Source organism: Pongo pygmaeus, chromosome 2 (genome assembly GCF_028885625.2).
Source record: "Pongo pygmaeus isolate AG05252 chromosome 2, NHGRI_mPonPyg2-v2.0_pri, whole genome shotgun sequence".
Taxonomy (NCBI): Eukaryota; Metazoa; Chordata; class Mammalia; order Primates; family Hominidae; genus Pongo; species Pongo pygmaeus.
This window is the reverse complement of record NC_085930.1, coordinates 139,999,629-140,022,362: the sequence shown is the minus strand read 5'-3', so window position 1 is coordinate 140,022,362 and position 22,734 is coordinate 139,999,629. Positions and strand designations below refer to the sequence as shown.

Genomic DNA, 22,734 nt, shown 5'->3' with positions numbered 1-22,734 from the left:
TCTCTCTGGCTGCCCTTAACATTTTTTCCTTCATTTCAATTTTGGTGAATAGACAATTATGTGTCTTGGAGTTGCTCTTCTCGAGGAGTATCTTTGTGGTGTTCTCTGTATTTCCTGAATCTGAATGTTGGCCTGCCTTGCTAGATTGGGGAAGTTCTCCTGGATAATATCCTGCAGAGTGTTTTCCAACTTGGTTCCATTCTCCCCGTCACTTTCAGGTACACCAATCAGATGCAGATATGGTCTTTTCACATAGTCCCATATTTCTTGGAGACTTTGTTCATTTCTTTTTATTCTTTTTTTTCTAAACTTCCCTTCTCGCTTCATTTCCTTCATTTCATCTTCCATTACTGATACCCTTTCTTCCAGTTGATCGCATCGGCTCCTGAGGCTTCTGCATTCTTCACGTAGTTTTCAAGTCTTGGCTTTCAGCTCCATCAGCTCCTTTAAGCACTTCTCTGCATTGGTTATTCTAGTTATACATACATCTAATTTTTTTTCAAAGTTTTTAACTTCCTTGCCATTGGTTTGAATTTCGTCCTGTAGCTCGGAGTAGTTTGATCGTCTGAAGCCTTCTTCTCTCAACTCCTCAAAGTCATTCTCCGTCCAGCTTGGTTCCGTTGGGGTAAGGAACTGCGTTCCTTTGGAGGAGGAGAGGCGCTCTGCTTTTTAGAGTTTCCAGTTTTTCTGCTCTGTTTTTTCTCCATCTTTGTGGTTTTATCTACTTTTGGTCTTTAATGATGGTGACGTACAGATGGGTTTTTGGTGTGGATGTCCTTTCTGTTTGTTAGTTTTCCTTCTAACAGACAGGACCCTCAGCTTCAGGTCTGTTGGAGTTTGCTTGAGGTCCACTCCAGACCCTGTTTGCCTGGGTATCAGCAGCGGTGGCTGTAGAACAGCGGTGGCTGTAGAACAGCAGATTTTCGTGAACCACAAATGCTGCTGCCTGATCGTTCCTCTGGGAAGTCTTATCTCAGAGGAGTACCCAACCGTGTGAGGTGTCAGTCTGCCCCTACTGGGGGGTGCCTCCCAGTTAGGCTGCTCGGGGGTCAGGGACCCACTTGAGGAGGCAGTCTGCCCTTTCTCAGATCTCCAGGTGTGTGCTGGGAGAACCACTACTCTCTTCAAAGCTGTCAGACAGGGACGTTTAAGTCTGCAGAGGTTACCGCTGTCTTTTTGTTTGTCTGTGCCCTGCTCCCAGAGTTGGAGCCTACAGAGGCAGGCAGGCCTCCTTGAGCTGTGGTGGGCTCCACCCAGTTCGAGCTTCCCGTCTGCTTTGTTTACCTAAGCAAGCCTGGGCAATGGCAGGCGCCCCTCCCCCAGCCTCGCTGCCACCTTGCAGTTTGATCTCAGACTGCTGTGCTAGCAATCAGGGAGACTCTGTGGGCGTAGGACCCTCCGAGACACGTGCGGGATATAATCTCCTGGTGTGCTGTTTTTTAAGCCTGTTGGAAAAGCACAGTATTAGGGTGGGAGTGACCCGATTTTACAGGTGCCGTCTGTCACCCCTTTCTTTGACTAGGAAAGGGAACTCCCTGACCCCTTGCACTTCCCGAGGGAGGCAGTGCCTCACCCTGCTTCGGCTCGCACACGGTGCGCTGCACCCACTGTCCTTCACCCACTGTCTGGCACTCCCTAGTGAGATGAACCTGGTACCTCAGATGGAAATGCAGAAATCACCCGTCTTCTGCATTGCTCACGCTGGGAGCTGTAGACTGGAGCTGTTCCTATTCGGCCATCTTCAGGTAAATTTATCTGAAGAAATCCGTGTGTTTTATGATCTAGTCTCAGAAGTCACACACCATCACTTCTACATTATTCTGTTGGTCATACAGGCTGCCCCGAGGCAGTGTGGGAAGGATCTACACAGGACATGAATACCAGAAGTGAGAATCACTGGAAGTCATGTTGGAGGCTGGCCACCATCCCCTTCTCTCTAAACCTGACATTATCACTCTCATATTTCATGTTCCACCAGCACCAAAAGATTTCAGATTCCCAGAACCTATAGGGCTGTGTCTTCCGTCTTTGTATTCCTCATGCCTGCAAGATCTTTTCCTCCCTTTTATTTGTCTGGTGAATTCTTATCATTCAAAATTGTGTGCCTATACTTAATGCCTAGTACAGAATGGGAGCTCAACAGACATTGAGCTGAAATCCAAAGAATAGAATTAGAAGGGATAGTCCAGGTAGGCTCCATGCTATCATCCCACATTACCTTGAAATATGCTGAAGGCCAGAAAAGTCAGAGTTTGTGGCTCACCTGGGCCATATTGAAAAAGGGTATCTATATTTTTTCTAAGAAGCCACAGAATAATTTAGTTGGAGACAAACTTCCTCCAGATTTATAAAAATCAATGCCAGAAAGCAAAAAAAAAGCCCAAGGATTTGATTAAAAACAAACAAAAAAAAGTGTTGGAGGAGGAATAAAGAGAGTGATGTCAGGAGAAGGAAGACATGTTGGTTAGCTTATTGACATAATAATGCCACATAACAACCAGCCACAAATCCTGAATAGCATGCAGCAAGAAATATGTATCTCTTGCCTGGGAGTTTGTACATCACATGGAGCGGCTCTGCTTTGCTCTGCAGTGGCTGAGATGACTTTGCGTCACTCTATGGGTTGGCTGGGGTGGCTCTGTTCCATCTCTGTCATCCTCCTATGATAGACAGGCTGGCTGGTGATGAGGGAGACACAAGAGAACATATCCAACTGCACCGACACGTTTCCAGCCCCTTAGTACCTTCCTCTGCCACAACAAGTTCCATGGCCAAACTCAGAGTCAAGGAGTGGGGAAATATTGAGAACTACAAAGTTATAAGGCAATAGTCAGGGGTTTAGGGAGGGGTAAATTGGGACTAAAAATTCAAACTATCAAAGTGGGAAAAGCCACAATATTTGGGAAGAAAAAAGAATGTTTCTAGCTGTTGAAAGAGTGTCTCCTGAACTAAACCTAAAAATCTGCTTTGAAAATATTCCTACTGGGGCCAGGTGCAGTGGCTCATGCCTGTAATCCCAGCACTTTGGGAGGCCAAGGCAGGCGGATCACCTGAGGTCAGGAGTTCAAGACCAGCCTGGCCAACATGGTGAAACCCTGGCTCTACTAAAGTACAAAAAATAATAGCCAGGTGTGGTGGCACTTGCCTGTAATCCCCGCTACTCAGGAGGCTGAGGCAGGTGAATCGCTTGAACCCGGGAGGTGGAGGTTGTGGTGAGCTGAGATCGCACCATTCCACTTTAGCCTGGGCGACAGAATGAGACTCTGTCTCAAAAATAAACAAATGAATGAAATAAAAAAGAAAATATTCCTATTGGTGTCAAGTTTTCAATTCTGTATAAATGTTAATAACTATGGTACTCCTAGTGAATATTTGTGTATTATTTTATAATGTATATTTGTTGAACCAAATTTCTGAACTTCCTTCTAAGGTTAAGGAAAACTTGAGCATCCTAAGATTTCTGGCAATGATGAACACTGTGGCGTTGCAGATTCATGAAGTGGGTTGAGGCACTGAAAGAAAGCAAGGCTGGTCTGGAGAGTTCAGTGACTTGCCTTCCAGAGCTGTCTTCCTCATGTTTCTGTCAGCTCTTAGCTGGCTCTCAGCTAATTTCTTGTCAAGTGCTAGCTGAAAATGGCTAAAAGTGTTTATCTTTCAGGGTGCATTTGGATGGTGATTATAGAAGCCTAGAAACCTAAGGAAGTCTTCAGGGATGAATCTCCAGTGGTGGAAGATGAGGCAGCTTGATAATACATTTAATGATTTTTTTTTTCCTCAAAGTTGAGAACATTTTATGGCATTTAAAGCATTTCTACATATTAGGCTGAATCACATTGGCAATTTCATGTGATTCAACCTGTTGTATTATTTATTCTTTACAGCAATCTTCAGACACAGGCAGGAAACAGATTCAGAGGAAATCACTTACTTGCTTTAGATCACACAGTAAATGGTAAGAGTAGGCCTGGAATCCAAGTCATCTGCTATCAAGTTCAATTTTTTTCCTTACACAGGTGTGGCAGAAGTACTTTAAAACATTTTTTTGCTCTGTGTCCACCCGTGCCTCTCTCCTTCCCCCAGCCCCACACCTTCTCCTTCTCTTTGCCTGTTTATCACCTTAGTGGCCTGGCCCCATTCCCTTCTGATACACTAGCTAGTGAACCCATCATCTTGAAAGAGGAATGTGGTGTATTTTCCCCTGTTGAGCTACTGCTTAATTTGTCAGCCTCCTTTACTCTGAGCCCACTGTGATGGCTGGACTCTTATAATATACCTAGGGCTTTGCTCCAACTTCAGCCCCAAAGACATTAAATAATTAACTTCCAGCACTCTCCTTTGTGTGCTTTATCTCTGCATCACCCAAAATAGCTGGTGGCATTTCCTCTGTATAAATAGAAAGCAGAAAGGTCAATTGGCATTTTTGAAATATATATGTATATATTTTTTTACAAAGCAGCAAGCTAGCAGGGTCCCTTTATTTGCTCATACCTGGGACTGTTTCATAACAAGAAACTTCCTAGTTTAACTCCTTAGTCAATTTCCCCCACCATCTTGCAGTTGGATCGTTACTAATACAATTTGAAGTGGTTCAAAATTAAGACTGAGTACAGCTGAAAGAGAAAGCATTTTCTCAATGGTGATAAGTAAAAGATTTAACATTCAAGTAATGTTAAATCTTTTACCCCACTCCCACCCCAGTGAACCAAATGAAAGTAAACTTGAGTGAGCTTCTCTTTAGAGGCATGGAGCTATGATTCAAAATGATATTTCTTCCTAGCTCTTTTTTCTTTTGAACCTGATGAAGTGCATAACACAAATCCCTGGAGAGTAAGCTGTTTTTAGTCTGCACCTGTCTTCTAAGAACCATGTTCTGAAATGCAAGATAGGAATGTGAATCTGTTTGTGAAAGAGACTATTTGAAAATCTAGCTATTTCCTCTTAGGACCCAGCACACAAGTTTTGTTCTGTTCTAATGTTATAAAAACCATCGACAAGACGATTCAGCAATTTTTATTAACTGGGGTAATATTATGGTCCCCGCTCTTCCAGTCACATTTGCAATCTGGTTGGTCACAAAAGGGCATGTGAGCTCTGGGGAGCATTTTCTGGGGTGAGGTCTCTTCCCTGTTAATGTGATGGCAGTTTGCATGCCTGCTGTTAGCAGCAGTGTGGCCACATGCCCCCATCATCCTAGATTTCCCAGGGCAAACCTGATCTTCAGTGTTCTACCATGGCAACAACCATGGGTCATAGATTTTGACCTGGGAAACACACTCAAGTTCCAAATTCTGAAAAGTCTCAGATCCCACCTCCAGAAGCCAGTATTTGAGGTCTGCTTTTCCTGCTGCAGACAGAGGGGCTGTGAGAGCACAGACATGCTCCTGACCCCCAGCCTCCCAGCCAGGAATAATTCTCCAGTATGCAGGGAGGGAGGGTGAGAATGGGCATCGTTAGCTTTGGGAAGAGGCAGAATGAAGATTTGTGCAGCCCCCAAAACCTCTCCATAGTGTAAGGGAGTTGTGGGTACTCAGAAGAGTGATGTTCATAACCCTTGAGCACTAGAGAAATTGTGGGTTCACCTGGGTGGTTCCTTTGGTTGCTGGGCAGGGATAGAAGTGAAGCCACAGGATAGAGCGTTAGGGCACGGTGGCCATGCCCCTTTGTCCTTAAAATAAGCCCATTAAGTTCTCTCAAGTTATTCACACTGACTCCCCTACCACTCCACCCCAATCACTACTTGTTTATATTCGCTGTGAAGCATTTGAAGTCTTTGGACCCTTCTTTGAAGTCCTCATACCACCTTCCAAGATGTGAGATTAATTAAGCCCCCAATTAAGAGCAGCCAAAACACTGTTCCAAAAAGAGGGAGGGGGAGAAGAGAGACAACAGAAAGAAAGGTCTTGAACAATGGTTCTGTGTGGTACCAGTGGCATTGGCACCACCTGGAAACGTGTTAGAAACCCTGACCTCTTGAATCAGAAATGCTGGTGATGGAATCCACCAATCTATGCTTCAGCAAGCACTCCAGGTGATTCGAATGCATGCTCAAATGTGAGAATCACTGGTCTAAAAGAGTGCATCATGCAGGAAGCACAGCACCACTGAAAACAGGTTAGTAAGATAAAGAAACTCTCTTAGTTTCCTCAGTCATCAGCGGGAGGCAGAAAAGTGAATAACAGTACTGAGGGCATCAAATTCACCCAGACAGTTCTGAAACCATAGATATGTTTTAGCCCCTTATCTCCCCAGAGAAGGGAGTGGGGTGGGTCTTGGTATTGACAAAGATTATCTCCTTGACCAAACTTTAGACAGGCTCTTTTGAGCCCTCTTTTTTATGAGGCCTCATTCTTGGCTCTGTCTTCAGCCTGCCAAACCCAGTTTTAGCAAGAATTCTGGTAAAGTCAGTTTGTTGAGAATACTCCACATTTGATAGCTGATCACCCTCAGTATCTGATCAAATTCCTCATCACCTGCCCTCAATCTCTGATGACCCTGGCCTGCCTCCAGTGGGAATCTTAAGTCAGTTTAGCAGGAATCTCCCTGCTATGGTTTGAATATTTGCCCGCTCCAGAACTTATGTTGAAATTTGATCGCCAAAGTGGTGATGTTGGGAGGTGGGGCCTAGTGGAAAATGTTTGGATTATGGGGGAGCACCCTCAAAAATAGCTTGCTACTGCTCTGGAGTAGTGAGTGAGTTCTTGCTCTCTAGGCTGGATTGTTTCCCCAAAGGGTGGGTGTTATAATGCCAGGACACCCCTCAGGTTTCCCTATCTTCGTACTTGTCCACTTCCCCTTCATTGCCGTGTTGTGATGGAACACGACAGCTTTTGCCAGAAGCCAGGGCCATGCCGTTGAACTTCTCAGCCTACAAAACTGTGAGCTAAACTTCTTTTCTTTATAAATTACTCAGTTTCTGGTATTCTTTTATGGCAACACTAGACAGATGAATACAACCCCCAACCTTTGAATACTCCTCTTAGAAATTTTCCATCCACCAAGGCCCCTATCCTGCTAATTGGCTATTAATCTCTAGTTTTCTTTGCTTCAGCAAAGAAACTTCAGAGTTGAGCCCAATGCCTCTCCCATATTGCAATATTGCTGATACCTATCAAAATAGTCCTGATTAGTCTTTTTGCCATTTCAATAAGTGTCAGAATAATTTTTTCATTAACAGTATATTTAAATGTGTCTATGTTTAAAAAGCTTCACAAGCAAATCTAATGTAGTTCCATGGTTGAAAATTCTGATAGACAGTGGTTAAGAGTATGGATTCTGGAATGAGACAGACCTGGTTTGAAATGCCAACTCTGCTTCTTGCAGCCAAGTGACTAAGCAAATTACCTAACCTGAGCATCTCTTTCTCTGTTGTCTCTCTCTCTCTCTCTCTCTTACACTCTATCTCTCTCAAGTTAGTGAAAAGATCCAATGAAGGCCCTTAAACTACTAAGCACAGTACTAGTACCCAGCAGGCACCAAATTAACCAAATATTACTCGCTGTAAGTAATAATTATCAAAGGATGGATATGTTACATTCAATAAGAAAGTTTTACATAAGGAAAAGATAAAATAGGTGATTTATTTTGTAACTGTGAAAACTATGTTTATTTTGAATACAAATCTTGAATTATGTATGGATGAGTTTGAAATAAATCATAGAAGAGGATCACTTTTTGGATTTTTAATCCAGGTCCTTGTGTGTGTATGAAATACACACACATCTTCCTTGTTAGTCATAGAAGGGCAAAAGTGGACCCAAAACAGTTCAGCTAAGACAGGCATGTCTGGCTTCTGGGCTGTAGCTCAGCATGTTGTAGGCTAGGGTCCAGTGACCTTCACTGGCAGGCTGCCCACAGTCCATGAGACCCTAGGCAGTCAGGCACTGAGCTCTGTCCTCCAGCTGAAAATGATGAAGAGCACACGGCTTCTCCCTGGTCATTGTCAGGGTGACTCAATCCTGCTGGAAGCCCTGAGGGCACACATGAGCGAAATGCTTTTCAAGGGAGCCAAACTTGATTTATAAGCTTATCTCAGGGTATAGTCCAAATAACACTTATGACTCCAACCATAGGCAGCCATGCTTACTACTCTCTAAAGAAGCCAGTACTTCTGACGAGGAATTGAAAGTCAAGATGAGAGCTCTGCTTTTGTATCCATTCCCCATAATAGAGTTCAACTTATATGTTAAATGAATTTTCACATAAATTTGTCCACTTGAACTTCTGCTTCTTTTTGATAGTTGCCTAGAGATGGTTCTGGAGAGTAGGTTCTTTTCCCATCGTGATCAGCAACTGCTCTTCAAAGTACAGGAGCTGGTCCACTTCAAAACAGTCGCTGGCTCGAGGCACCACTTTTTCCAAACACTCCCGGATCTCTGCTTCACTAGCATTCTGATGCCTTGCTCTCTTGAGGTAATTATAGACCTCTTCAAATACTTCTGTCCCCAGCTTCTGCATGGCTGATCTGTCAAAAAAGTTACAAAAGATTACAAAGAGTTACACATTAAGATCACCTGCAGGAAAATGTGCTTTTAAATCATTGATTTTACAAACATTGTCATTCCGGGATTTAGAAAAAAAGGGGGAAGAAAAGGCACAATGTCTCCACCCTAAACATTTAACAATATTCAACAAATAATGCCTCAATGTCTATTATGTGCCAGGTACCCTTTAAGGAACTGGGAATATAGTAGTAAACAAGTTAGGCAAAGTCCTGCCCTTGTGTGTGTGTATATATATAATACACAGATATACACACAGATGTGTTTATATAAACGTATGTATATATACACATATACACATAAGATATCAGATGGTTCTAAGTGCAATGAAGAAAAAGGGTGAGGCGGGCAGGAAAATCCTTCTGAGGAAGTGTCATTTGAGCAAAAGCTCTCAGGAAGTAAGACAAATACTAGGGGCAAGAGAATTTGGGCCCTAAGGCTAAAACATATTGGAAAAATAACAAGAAAGCTATTGTGGCTGGAGTTAGTAGAACAAAGGGAAACAGGATGGTGGGATATAAAATCCAGAAATAGTTAATAATAACAAAATAATAATGAGGAGGAGGAGGAGGAAAATGAGGGGGAGAATAGTTTTATTTGTCACTTGCCAGGTCCTTTTCTACTCACTTTGCCCTTTCAATCACACTTAACCTTTACAACAGCTTTATGAAGGAGGCAATTTTTTAAATCCCTGTTTTACAGATGAAGAAACTGAGGCTTAAAAGAGGTAAAGTTATTTGGCCAAGTTTCCACCCAGGCCAACATTCATTTTTTCCACACTTTGAGTGTTTGTCCATATGTCAACATAATCTTTATGTTATAATCATATTGCCATATCTAGTATGTTTATTTCACCATTGACTATTTTCCTCTATCTCCAGAAAGGGTCACAAACTAAAGACCTATGGGCAAAATTTGGCCCGTAACATGTTTTGTATTTCAATACCATGTTTTATCTTCCTTTATTATTTTTAAATGTTTTAATGTGAATGTCTTTATGTGGGGCCTGCAAGCACTCTGTACTCTGCATTTTCTGACTGTCTTTGACCTACCTCCCCTATCTTTTATCATCTTATACCAGGCTGCTTCTCATAGTTCTTCTACCCGCTTAACTCAAGGGCATTCAAGTTGGTGGATTTTGTTCTGCGGTTCTTCACAGTTGTCATTTTTAATGGCTCTATATTGTTCCACTAAATTTATGTGCCAATATTTACTCCATTTTCCCTTCACCAAACAATGAGCTTTTTTTTTGCTCCTTTTCACTATAACATAGTGTGAATATCTCATATTTAGATATTAGGCTTTTTCATTTTAGGGGAATATATTATGACATCGAATTTTTAGGAGTTGGGCTATTATGTGTGTGTTCACTCTAAAAATTTATATGTGTACTTATGGTTTCTGCACTTTTCTCTGAAGAACAGAGAAAAGAGTAAATATATATTGTGCTTGATTAAATGATAAAAATGTTATGGGAATGAGATTATTAGGTCAAAGTGTATAAATATTTGTGTGACTTTAACTTGAAGAAATATTACTTTTTCTTCATTTCAATGGATTTGGTAAAAAGAAAAACCAGGATGTGTATTTTTTTTTTTTTTTTTTTTGAGACGAAGTCTCTGCACTGGTGTGATCTCAGCTCACTGCATCCTCTGCCTCCCAGGTTCAAGCAATTCTCCTGCCTCAGTCTCCTGAGTAGCTGGGATTATAGGCACCTGCCACCACGCCTGGCTAATTTTTATAATTTTGGTAGAGACGGGATTTCACCATGTTGGCCAGGCTGGTCTCGAATTCCTGACCTCAGGTGATCCCAAAGTGCTGGGATTACAGGCCCACCTTGGCCTCCCAAAGTGCTGGGATTACAGGTGTGAGCCACCGCATCCTGCCTTTTTTCACAATTTTTGAAGCATTAATGCTTAAGAGTAATGATGGTAATGTTGATAATAACATGGGAGACATTAGTCACAGACTCATTCATTTTATAAGCTTTTATAAGAATAAAAGCTTATTCAGTGTTATTCAACCTTGTAATCTCTAAATCATAGGATATGTGTTACATATTGTGGCCTATAAAGAGATGAACAGGTAATTCTTCTAGCACTGGTTTAAAGGCTAGTCATGACAATGCAAGACATAAATTTTTAATTTTAACTAACATTTCTATAGCCCTTTAGAGCTTGCAAAGTGTTTTTGCATTCATTATTTCAGATGCTCCTTGTGAACTAGGCAATTCATTGAACATTTGTCTTCATTTTACAGATGAAAATAAGTAGGTTTTTAGTAGGCTTTCACAAGCTCACACAGTTAGTGTGGTAGTTTGGACTCAAATGCTCATCTTAAAACACCAGATGCTGGAGAAACCAGCAGCCCTAGCCTCCACAATAGGTTTCCCACCTTCTATCATGAGATTATCAGGACTGATTCCAGCATGCCTAACATCCCTAGTCACCTCAGTCTCCCCCCAAAATTCAGGTGTTTCTTTTGCTGACATCTACCAAACCCTGATCATTCCCTTCATACACTGATTACTTCAGTAACTAGCCTGCTCTTTCTTCCACCTTGTACTCTTGTCATCATTCTTAACTTCTGTATTCTTGCTGTCTCTGGTTTTGAACTGCCTCACATTCAGCCATCATTTTTTTTTTACCCTGAGTTGCCCATTCCCATGATCATATCAATTGACCTCATCAGTGCCAATGACTACATGACCTCTGAAATTGATTTCAAGCTTCCTACTCTCTACCCCCTCAATGCCCTCCCACCATACTTACCAGCTAATCTTCCACTTCATGGTGCCTTTCACTTCGACTCTACCCCCATGATAATAATTACTCACTTCTTTTGTAACTTCATATACTCACTCCACACCTACCTCCTCACAGTTAATTTCATGGCCCATCATCATAACCATTATCTCGCACATACCTTTGACTTTTTCCACCCCTTTTCCCTTTGTTTGGCAAAGACCTAATGGTTAAACTCAGTCGTATACCTACTCCATGGCTGTACCCAAACAAGAGAATATTTATGGAGAAAAGCATCCAAATATACCAAGTCTCTCATTTAAGATGATAATCTTGATTCAGAATGGCACTCAGCACTGCCCAACGATCTCACCGTATTTCCCCAGTATGTTTATTTTCCTCCCCAAATGACTATTTCAAATGTTTTCCTTTATTCTTTTAAAAAATATTTTATTTTTGATTTTTAAATTTTATTGTGTATATTTGAGGTTTACAACATGATGTTTTGGGATACATACAGATAATAAAATGGTTACTATAGTGAAGCAGATTAACATATCTGTGACCTCACATAGTTACTTTTTTATGACAAGAACAGCTAAAATCTACTTATTTAACAAAAATTCCCAATACAATATAATTTTATTAATTTTGGTCTTCATATTGCACATTAGATCTCTAGACTTGTCCATCCTACGTATCTACTGTTTTGTATCCTTTGACCTACATTCCTTCATTTCCTCTCCCCTACCAACCCTGCCTGAGGTAACCATTGTTTCATTCTCTATCTCTGTGTACTTGAGCTCTTTTTTTTTAAATATTCCATATATAATTGAGGTCACGCAATATTTTTATTCCTATGTCTGGCTATTTTTCACTTAGCATAATGTCCTCCAGGTCTATCCATGTTATGGCAAATTACAGGATATCCTTTTATAAGGCTGAATAATATTCCATTGTATATATATGCCACACTTTCTTTATCCACTTCTCCATTGATAGACATTTAAGTTGTTTCCATATCTTGGCTATTGTGAACAATGTTGCAATGAACATGGGAGATATCTTTATGAGGTGGTATTTTCTTCTCCTTTTGGTATATACCCAGAAGAGGGATTGCTGGGTCATTGGTAGTTATACTTTTAATTTCTTTAGGAACCTCTATATTGTTTTCCATAGTGGCTGTACCAGTCTACTGTCCCCCAGCAGTATATATTAGGGTTCTCTTTTCTCCACACCAACATTTGTTATTTCTTCTTTTTGATAACAGACATTCTTAGGGGTGTGAGGTGATATTTTATAGGTTTTAATTTGCATTTTCCTAATGATTAGTGACCCTGAGCACCTTTTCATATATCTGTTGGCCATTTTTATGTTATCTTTGGAGAGATATCTGTTCAGGTCCTCTGCCCATTTTAAAAATTGAGTTATTTGGTTTTTTGCAGTTAAGTTGTAAGAGTTTTTATAAATTTTGGATATTAACCACTTATTAGATATGTGGTTTGCAAATATTTTTTCCCAGTCTTGAGGTTGTCTTTTCCTTTGTTAATTGTTTCCTTTGCTGTGTAGAATCTTTTTAGTTTTACATACTCCCATTAATTTATTTTTGCAAAAGATCAGAATAAAAATAAATCAAATAGGGAATAAAAAACATAGAAAAAAATTAATCAAACCAAGAGTTGGTCATTTGAAAAACAAAACACAATTGACAAAGCCCTAGCTAGACTATGAAAAAAAGAAAAGATGCAAATAATAAATCAAATCAGAAATAAAAGTGAAGACATTACAACAGATGCATCAGAAATAAAAAAGGATTATAAGGGACTGATATAGTTTGGATATCTGTCCCTGTGCAAATCTCATGTTGAATTGTAATCTCCAGTGTTGGCGGTGGGGCCTGGTGGGAGGTGTTTGGGTCTTGGGAGCTGTTCCCTCATGGCTTGGTGCTGTCCTTGTGATAGGGAATGAATTCTCACAAGATCTGGTTATTCTAAAGTGTGGCACCTCTCACCTCCCCACTCTCTCTCTCTCTTGCTTTTGCTATGGTACATGCCTGCTCCCACTTCCCCTTCTGCCATGAGTAAAAGCTCCCTAAGGCCTTCCCAGAAGCCAAGCAGGTGTTGGTGCTATGCTTGTACAGGCTGAAAAACCATAAGCCAATTAAACTTCCTTCTTTATAAATTACCCAGTCTCAGATATTTCTTTATAGCAATGCAACAATAGCCTAATACAGAAAATTGATACCAAGGAGAGGGGCATTGCTATAAAGATTCCTGAAAGTGTGGAAGCAGCTTTGGAACCTGGGTAATGGGCAGAAATTGGAAGAATTCAGATGGCTCAGAAGAAGACAGGAAGATGAGGAAAAGTTTAGAACTTCTTAGAGACTGGTTAAATGGTTGTGACCAAAATGCTGAAAGTGATATGAACAGTGAAGTCCAGGCTGACAAGGTGTCAGATGGAAATGAGGAACTTATTGGGAACTGGAGCAAAGGTCACAGGTGTTATGCCTTAGCAAAGAGCTTAGCTGCAGTCTGTCTATGCCCTAGGGATCTGTGGAAGTTTGAATTTCAAAGTGATGATTGAGGGTATCTAGTGGAAGAAATTTCTAAGCAGCAAAGCTTTCAAGATGTGTCCTGGCTGCTTCTAACAACCTATGTTCAGATATTGGAGCAAAGAAATGACAAAATTTGGAATTTATATTTAAAAGGGAAGGAGAGCATAAAAGTTTGGAAAATTTGCAGCTAGCCATGTGACAAAGAAAGAAAAAGCTTTTTGGGGGGAGAGAAATTCAAGCAGGCTATGGAGCAACCACTTGCTAGAGATATTTGCATACCTAAAAGGGGGTCAAGTGTAAATATCCAGACAATGAGGAAAAGGCCTCAAAGGCATTTCAGTAATATTCATGGCAGTCCCTCCCATGACAGGCCCAGAGGCCTAGGAGGGAAGAATGGGTTCAGGAGCCAGGCTCAGGGACCCACTGCCCTGCACAACCTCGGGACACTGCTTCTCATATCCCAGCTGCTCTGGTTTCAGCCTTGGTTCAAAGAGGCCCAGCTCAGGCCAGAGCTTCAGAGGGTGCAAGCCATAAGCTCTGGCAGCTTCTACATGGTGTTAAGCCTGCAGGTGCACAGAATGCAAGAGTGAAAGTGGCTTGGAAGCATCTGCCTAGGTTTCAGAGAATGTATGCAAAAACCTGGTGTTCAGACAGAAGCCTGCTGCAGGGGTGAAGCCTTCACAGAGATACTCTACTGGGGCAGTGTGGAAGGAGAATGTAAGGTTGGACCCTCAGCCTAGTTCTCAGCCAATGACTTCACCTATTTTCTCAAATGGAAAACCAAAACAATCACATGAACATTCCATTTTCCTAGTACTCAAACTGCCCACTTATTTGGATCAGTAACTATATACTTGGCCTCCTCTTCTGTGCCTAATTAAGGGATCCTCCCTGCTCCTATCAAAGACAAAACTCTACCTGAGTGCTCTGGATCCTGGCCTCTGTCACCATCACAGTGACATTCCCTCCTGCAGTCATCTTCTCTCTTTACCTCACAATCTCTTTCTACCACTACTGGATCATTCCTGTTAGGGTACACACATGACCTGCTGTATCTTTTCCTAAACAATAAAACCTCCTTTAACCTCCACATCTCCCAAGGCTCATCCCCTTCTCAACCCATCACTTTGATCTCTATTCCCAACAAAACTTCTTGAGTTATGTTTGTTGCTTTTTTACTGCACACTCTTTCTCAATCCACTCCTCTTGAGTCTTGGCCCTCTCTTTTTCCCTGAAACTACTCTCACTATGGTATCAATGACTTTCATATGGCCAATTCCCCTGGTCACTTCTTTGTATACATATATTTTTCCTTTTTTAAAAATTGACGTGAAAGTCATTTATCATAAAATTCCTGTTGTTTATAAATTGGCCAGTCTGAAGTATTTTGTTACAGCATCGGAATGGAGTAAAACATTTAAATTTTCTATGTCTTTGGTTTATTATATTTAAGTGGGGATTTCATACACAAACATACACGCATACATATACACACACACACACCCCCCTTATCATGATAGCTATTATTTTACTATCATGCACGTTATTGTTGCTTTCTCAGTGGTGAATTGCATAGCAATCCTATTTCTGTTAAACTGGAAGCCTCAAACAATTTTGTAGCTCTATCTTGGTTAAGATACTATTTTAGATTTTTTAACTTCTCTGGATGATTTGAAAAAAAAAAAAAAAAAAGACACCAGGAGACTAGTGACACAGTGGGAGTGAAAAACATGTAATTTCTTAGAAATAATCATGAAAACCTGGTTTACCAGAAAGCCTTAAGAGAACACAGGCATAGTTTAAGGAAACCCTGAAAATGATTTTATGGAATATAAGAAATCTCTGCACATCAAATATGTGTGAGTCACTGCAGGAATGGAATGGTACAATGTATTTTACCTTTAATATTGTCATTTCAACAATCATTTGGTGCTAACAAGCATCGGGAATCTTCATTAAGGATACATTTTACAGAAAGAGGTTTAAAATTCTCCATGTGTAGTGTTTCAAATGGCTGTCTCTGAATCAGGTGGGCAAAGACAGAACAGCTCTCTCTCCAGAAGCAGGCAGGTGAACTGGTAGAGGCTTCCATAGCCTGCAGCGTGCCCACATAGAGCATGTGCCTTGAAGGCCTCTTTCTGTCAATGGCACTTCCCTCTTGCTCAGTTCACCCTGGGCAGGATCCTGAGTGCAAATGTTGGTTGAATATACTGTTAAAAACCATTTCTAAAAGGATTATTTTAATTGTGACTTAAATACCCACCATCATTCATAATTGTAGTAAATGTAAATGGACTAGACTCACTGACTACAAAGCAAAATCCAGCTAGGTGTTGTTACAAGAAATATACCTATAACATGAGGGCATTGAAAGATTGAAAGTAAAATAATTTTTGACAAAGCTACCAGGCAAATAATAACCAAAAGAAATCTAGGGTAGCCATATTAATATGATAAAAATACATTTTAAGTTAAAAAAGCATTATTAGAGATAAAGAAAGTCACTGCATAATAATTCAATTCACAAAGAAGAAAAAAAGAATTCTAAATGAGCATGCATCTAATAAAACAATCAAAATACATAAAGGACTATAAAGAGAAACTGTCAGATATATTCTCACAATGTTGGATTTTAATATACCTTGCTCAGTTATTGATAAGTGAAGCATTCAAAGTATTAGTAATGATAGAAAATATCTGAATAACATACTTAATAAGCTGAACTTAATAGAGACACATAAAGCAAGACATTCTTCCCAGGCTCTCATGTAACATTTGCGAAAACTGACCATGTGCTAGACAATTTAAGCCTCAATAAATGCTGAATAATTGGTTTCATATAAAATCTAGTGTCTGACCACAATAAAATTGTTAGAAATCTGTAATAAAAATAAAGATTAAACATTTACACATGTGAGTAAATTTTAAAATAATACATTCTAAATAAATTATGGGTCAAAAACAAAACCAGTCATTCCATAAACAAACTCATTTTAGGCTGACAGAAAAGCTATGGGTGTTCTAGTCTTGGAATATTGCTGTGTAAATTTATTCTGATATTTGGAAAACACACTATATTAGTTCTGCAATGATGCATTTGAATTTTTAGGATTTATAAATAGAAAATTCAATTTAAGAGGACTCTCTTGCTGTTATCTAAGATGTGAGAAGGGAGGGCAGTATTCTCTGTGCTGTTCAAATTAAAAGAGTTCCTATGTTTCCTTTTTCAAAGAGAGGGACATGGGGTGGCAGGAACTATTCCTTTAGTTAGTTGAGTATCTCAAATAAAAAGAACTTATATTTTCATTTTTTCTATTTCTTTCTATGCTGCATTTCCTTTCTAAATTTTATCACTTTGTTCAAGAATCAAAAGCCTTTTAAGTTTTTCAGGGATCGTCAAACATCATTTTAGTCCAAATACTTCATTTACAGGTTGTTTTGCCCAAGACTGAATTGGCAGTTGGGGACAAATAGGGGACTAGAGTCCAGGTTTCAGGACTCTCAGGACAGTGCTCGTCGGGCTGGATAATGGTCCCTTGACACAGGAGTCCTGAAGGAAGGTTCCCTAATGTTCCAAAATTTGAACTGCTTGGGGTCACATCCCGAATATGTGTTTGGCTGACTCCCTTGCTGATGCAAAATTATTAAACACCAAGAAAGCTCTTCTCTCCCCTGACCATTTCCTCCAAACTCAATCTCTCATCCTCCAAATTCCTTTACTTACCTCTTCCTGTGCTTACCTTTCATTTACAAAAAATTCATTTTATCACATCTACTTATTTGCCCATCAATTATAGACTATGCTGTGTACCTTCTAATCATTTATCTCTATCTCCTAAGGGCTCTAAAGAATAGAGCCATAGCTGCTTAGTTTTATAAGAATAATATCTAAAATGTCCTCATATTTTAAACATTATTTTAATTTTGAATCAATCCCATACTTACAGAAAAGTTATAGGAAAAGAATAAAGAACTCTTTTGTCCCTGAGTCTTTTGAGAATAAGTTGCTACCCCAATGTCCCCCACTCATACTTCATGTGTATTTTCTATGAATAAAAACACTTCTACATAACCACAGAACTGCCACAAAAATCAGGAAATTCACATTAATCTGATTCTCTTATCTTGTATATGGAAACATTCAGATTTCCCCCAATTGTCCAATAACACTGCCTTATAACAAAGCATTCAAAAATAATCATGAGTTCCATTTACTTGTCATGTCCCTTTAGTTTCCTTCAATGATCTGGATGCTAGAATGTCCCTCAATTTGCATTGCTTATGCCTTTGGGATTTACCAGCTCTTACCGTCTCGTCATCCATCCTTTTATGTATTAGCCTAAAGGATGACTTCAGGAGTAGTGTCTTTCATTATCTTGGGGCATTATTAGAGAGCTCCACCTACACCAGTTCAAAAAGGTTCTTACTGCTCTTTGGTAAAAACAAAGCCCTGAAAGTAACAGGAGAGGGATCTTGCCACTTCCAGGTGCCTACTAATGATTCTTCCATGCAATCTGTTCCTGTTGTTCCTGTTTACTATAAGAAACAAGGACTCCTGTTAGGGAAGGGAAGCAGCTTGTGAAGTGAGTTTCCAGAAGCTCAGAATACAATGCTTTGTCCCAAATATTTCCCTGTACCCCCACCATCACACTTTATAAATCCCACCAGTGAAGGGTACATTCACACAGCTGAAGAAATCACTTCTCAAAGCAGCTGTTAGCTTCTTAGGATAAGATTCAGGGACTGCAAAGATGAGCACAGTGAAAAGACCAAAGCCCCATCAGACACTCTAAGTGCTGGCTGGGATTCTGCCACCAACTTTCTAGGTGGCACTGGCTGAGTGACTTTCACTTTTCAGAGCCTCAGTCACTTCATCTGCAATGTAGACTAACTGATTTCTAAGGATTCCTTCAGCTCTAAATGTTCAGATTCAATTATAAGTGAGAGCTCAGGAAGACATTCTTTGCTTATAGGTGATCGATAATTATTTGTTGAAAAAAATGAAGTAAAAAATGACTTAAAAGCCAGAAGAAAATAGACACTTTGTGAGTCATGAATTTCACTCTTTTTAAAAATAATATCTGAGTAAGCAAATTCTTTTTAAGGGCTTTCAATCATGAGTAATTCTTGCTCAGGGAAAGGAGGGGAAAATAGAAGAAAACTTGTTTTTTAAAGAGTCTGTTAAGTACCAGGAACGTTTTGTTTTTATTTCATCTTTGTGGGATTCCCTCTTTTATTTTTTATATATTTTTTAAATTGATAAAAAATATATATAACAAAATTTCTTCTTTTGAATGTACAGATCTATGAGTTTTGACAAACTCATTCAGCCATCTAACTCACACCTCAACTGAGATACAGAGCAATTTCATCACACTCCAGAATTCCCTCATATCCTTTTGTAACCAAGTCCTCCCTCCACCCCTTGGTGATAACTGACCTGTTTTTGTTCCTTCAGTTTTGCCTTTTCCAGAATGTCATATGAATGGAATCATTCAGAATGTAGCTTTTAAAGAACTGGTGCCTTTCACTTAACATAGCATCTTTGAGATTCATCTAAACTGCTGTGTGTATTATAATTTGTTCCTTTTATTGCTGATCAGTGTTTCACTGTATGGATGTGCTGCAGTTGGTTTATCCATTCATAGCTGACCAATATTTGGGTTGTTCCCAGTTTTTGAAGATTGTGAATAAAGTTGCTATATGTATTCATATGTAGGTTTTTGTGTGGACATATATTTTCACTTGACTTGGATAAATACCTAGGAGTGGAATTTCTGGGTTGTATGGTAAGTGTATATTTAACTTTATAAGAAACTGCTTATTGCTTCTCAGCCGTTTGGCGGAGATCAAGTGTGAAGAAACCACTCAACTGTTTTCCAAAGCGGGTGTTCCATTTTGCATTCCCACCAGCAGTGTATGACAGTCTTAGTTGTTCCATATCTTTGCCAGACTTAGTATTAAAAAAAAAAAAAAAAAAAAAACAGCTGGGTGCAGTGGCTCATGCCTGTAATCCCAACACTTTGGGAGGCTGAGGCCAGTGGATCACGAGGTCAGGAGATCAAGACCATCCTGGCCAATATGGTGAAACCCCGTCTCTACTATAAATACAAAAATAAGCCGGGCATGGCAGCATGTGCCAGTAGTCCCAGCTACTCGGGAGGCTGAGGCAGGAGAATTGCTTGAACCCAGGAGTTGGAGGCTGCAGTGAGCCGAGATGGTGCCGCTGCAGTGAGCTGAGATCACGCCACTGCACTCCAGCCTGGGTGACAGAGCAAGACTCTGTCTGCACTCCGGGGAAGAAGGAGTACATTGAAGGGAGATTGGCACCCAGTGGCCAGGAGCTTGCCAGGAACCCAGTGGCCAGGGAGCGTGGCACTTAGCTTTGTCCCTTGCTTCATTCTTGTGACATGATAAAACTGGGCACAGCTCTTAAATAGAAACGAAAAAAAAAAAAAAAGAAAAAAATTTATGCCAAGCACTTGATATCTATTTTTTAATGTGTTATTTACACAATCATATGAGGTATGCGATATAACTCCTGTTTCACAGTTGAAGAAACTGAGGCACAGATGTTAAGTATCTTAACCACTAAATGGCACTACATGGTGGGGGATTCAGATTGATTCTCATTCAGGCTTTGCTCCTAGCTAGCTGTGCGGTCTAGTCACTCAGTTATCTAGGCCAGTCACTGTCTTCCTTTTTAAATGAAGACATTAACTTCTGGAACAATCTCTAAGCTGATTTTTAATATCTATTAATTCTTAACAAACTGGAGACATTGCTAATGGTTTAATGGATACACGGAAGGTCATTATCATCTAATATTCATTACTCAAGCCCCCAAATTTACAAGGATTTTTAAAGCATCAGAACTTAAAAATATCTACTGATAAATGATTGTGTATAAAATTAGTCCACCCTGAAAACTGCCTCTTTGCTGAATGCTAGTTTCTATCTCTGTCCGTCACACTAAGAGTTCTGTTACCGGTGAGCTGTGACAAGGTAAACACAAAGTGCAAATGCAAAGTAAACTGACTTCATTAAAATGGCATTGCAAAACTTGCAGATGCAGGATTTCACATAGTGCATGAATGTGTCCCCCAGGGTTCACGTGTTGGAAACTTAATCCCCATTGCAGCAGTGTTAAAAGGTGGGACCTTTAAGAAGTAATTTGGTCTTGAGAGCTCTGCCTTATGAATGGATTAATGCTGTTATTATGGGAGTGGTTAGTTATTGTAGGAGTGGGTTCCTGATAAAAGGATGATTTTGCCCCCCCTCTTCCTTCTCTCTTTTCCCCTCTCTCTTGCCCTTCCGACTTTTGCCATGGGATGATGCAGCAAGATGGCCCTTACCAGATGCTGGCACCTTGATATTTGACTTCCCATCCTCCAGAACTGTGAGAAACAAATTTCTTTTCTTTATAAATTACTCAGACTGTGGTGTTCTGTTACAGCAACACAAAATGGACTATGTGAAGAAAACCATGTTGGAATCTTGTGCTGTCATTAATAAGAAAGGATCTGAGCATTAGGTCAATTACCAAAAAACTGAAAAATCAGTAACAATGATGACAGACTCTTCAAATAGGATGATTTAAATTTTAGGAAATTGGAGGAAGACTCTGAGAAACTTAACAAGGTCCTCCAATATTTTTCCCAAAATGATCTTCTCTGATTTGACTATGCTTGTTCCTCCATATCTCCCTGATCCCTAGACTTCTTCTGTCCTCTATCCACATTCTCTCCCAAGGTGGGTCATCTAGTTTCATGGCTTTAAATCCTCCCTTAAACTGTTGGTCCTCAAATATGCACTTGTCACTTCTCTCCTAAACTCCAGACTCATGTATTCAACTACCTACTTGACACTTCCGTGTGGATGTCTAGTAGGTAATAATCTTAGAATTATTGTGCCCTGTCAAATTCCTGCTCTTCCCTCTAAAATATCTTAATGCTATTCAGTCTTCCCCATTTCTGTTTATGTCAGTTCCTGCTCAGGTCAAAAACCTCTGAGTTATCTTTGACTCCTCTCTTTCTCTCACATTCTAGTAGTCTAGTTTCTTTCATAATCAGATCAATTAGTAAGCCCTATCAGCTCCATTTTAAAAATGTAACTAGGATCCCAACACTTCTCACCATTTCCACTACTACTCTGTCTCCCACCTGATTCTTTCAGCAGCCTCTCGATTAGTTTCCTGCTTCTACCCTCACTACTCTACAGTCTATTGTCAACTCAGCAGCCACGGTAAGCTACTTTCACTTCTCTGCTTAAAACTCTATTGGACTCTTCATCTCAGAGTAAAGGTCTTTCCAGTGGTATACAATATCCAATCATATCTCTCCAGATTGCCTACCTTCCTCCCCTCACTCCCTCCATTCCAGCTGCACTGGCTCCTTGCTCTTCTTTGAACACATTAGGCACATCCTGCTCCGGGACATTTGCACTTGATGTTCCCTCTAACTAGAATGCTCTTTCTCTGGATAGCCATAGTTTCTCTCCTCATCACCTTCAAATCTTTTCCCTCATGTCATCTTCTCAGAGAGACATATTCTGACCACCCTCTTTAAACTGTAATCTTTACCAATATTCTGTACTACTTATTCAGCATCTCTGCTTTTGTATTTTCTTCTTAGTACTTGCTACTTTCCAGCATGATCTGCTTTTCCCTAATATTTTATGGTTTATCAATCACCCATTAGAATATAAGGTCCATGAGAACACGAAAAATGTTTTCTTCTTTTATTTATTTATTTATTTTTTTGACTGATCCCACTGCCTAGAACAGTGCTTGGTGCATAGTAATTACTCAATAAATATTTGTTGGATGAATGAGTAGATGTCTTGAAAGTCAAATAGGAAGGAATATGGTGATGTCATACAATTTTATTAAAAAATATATGCATCCCTAGTATGCTAAGAATTAGCACATAGTAAAATT

The 22,734-nt window shown here is 40.0% G+C and overlaps 1 protein-coding gene across 22 annotated transcripts in view; it reads right to left on the bottom strand.

The window, feature by feature from the left end:
• Positions 1–7,575: 7,575 nt before the first annotated feature.
• NEK11 (NIMA related kinase 11) overlaps positions 7,576–22,734 on the bottom strand; it is a 327,448-nt gene continuing 312,289 nt past the window's right edge. For 21 of the 22 annotated variants that reach the window (XM_054483262.2, XM_054483259.2, XM_054483263.2 and 18 more), the window contains one exon: positions 7,576–8,461. In XM_054483262.2, the coding sequence (XP_054339237.1) occupies positions 8,242–8,461 (220 nt within the window). In that variant the 3' untranslated portion in view covers positions 7,576–8,241. Of the gene's footprint in view, positions 8,462–15,673; positions 15,981–22,734 lie in introns of those variants that run through there. The other variant, XM_054483266.2, reaches the window with a different exon arrangement.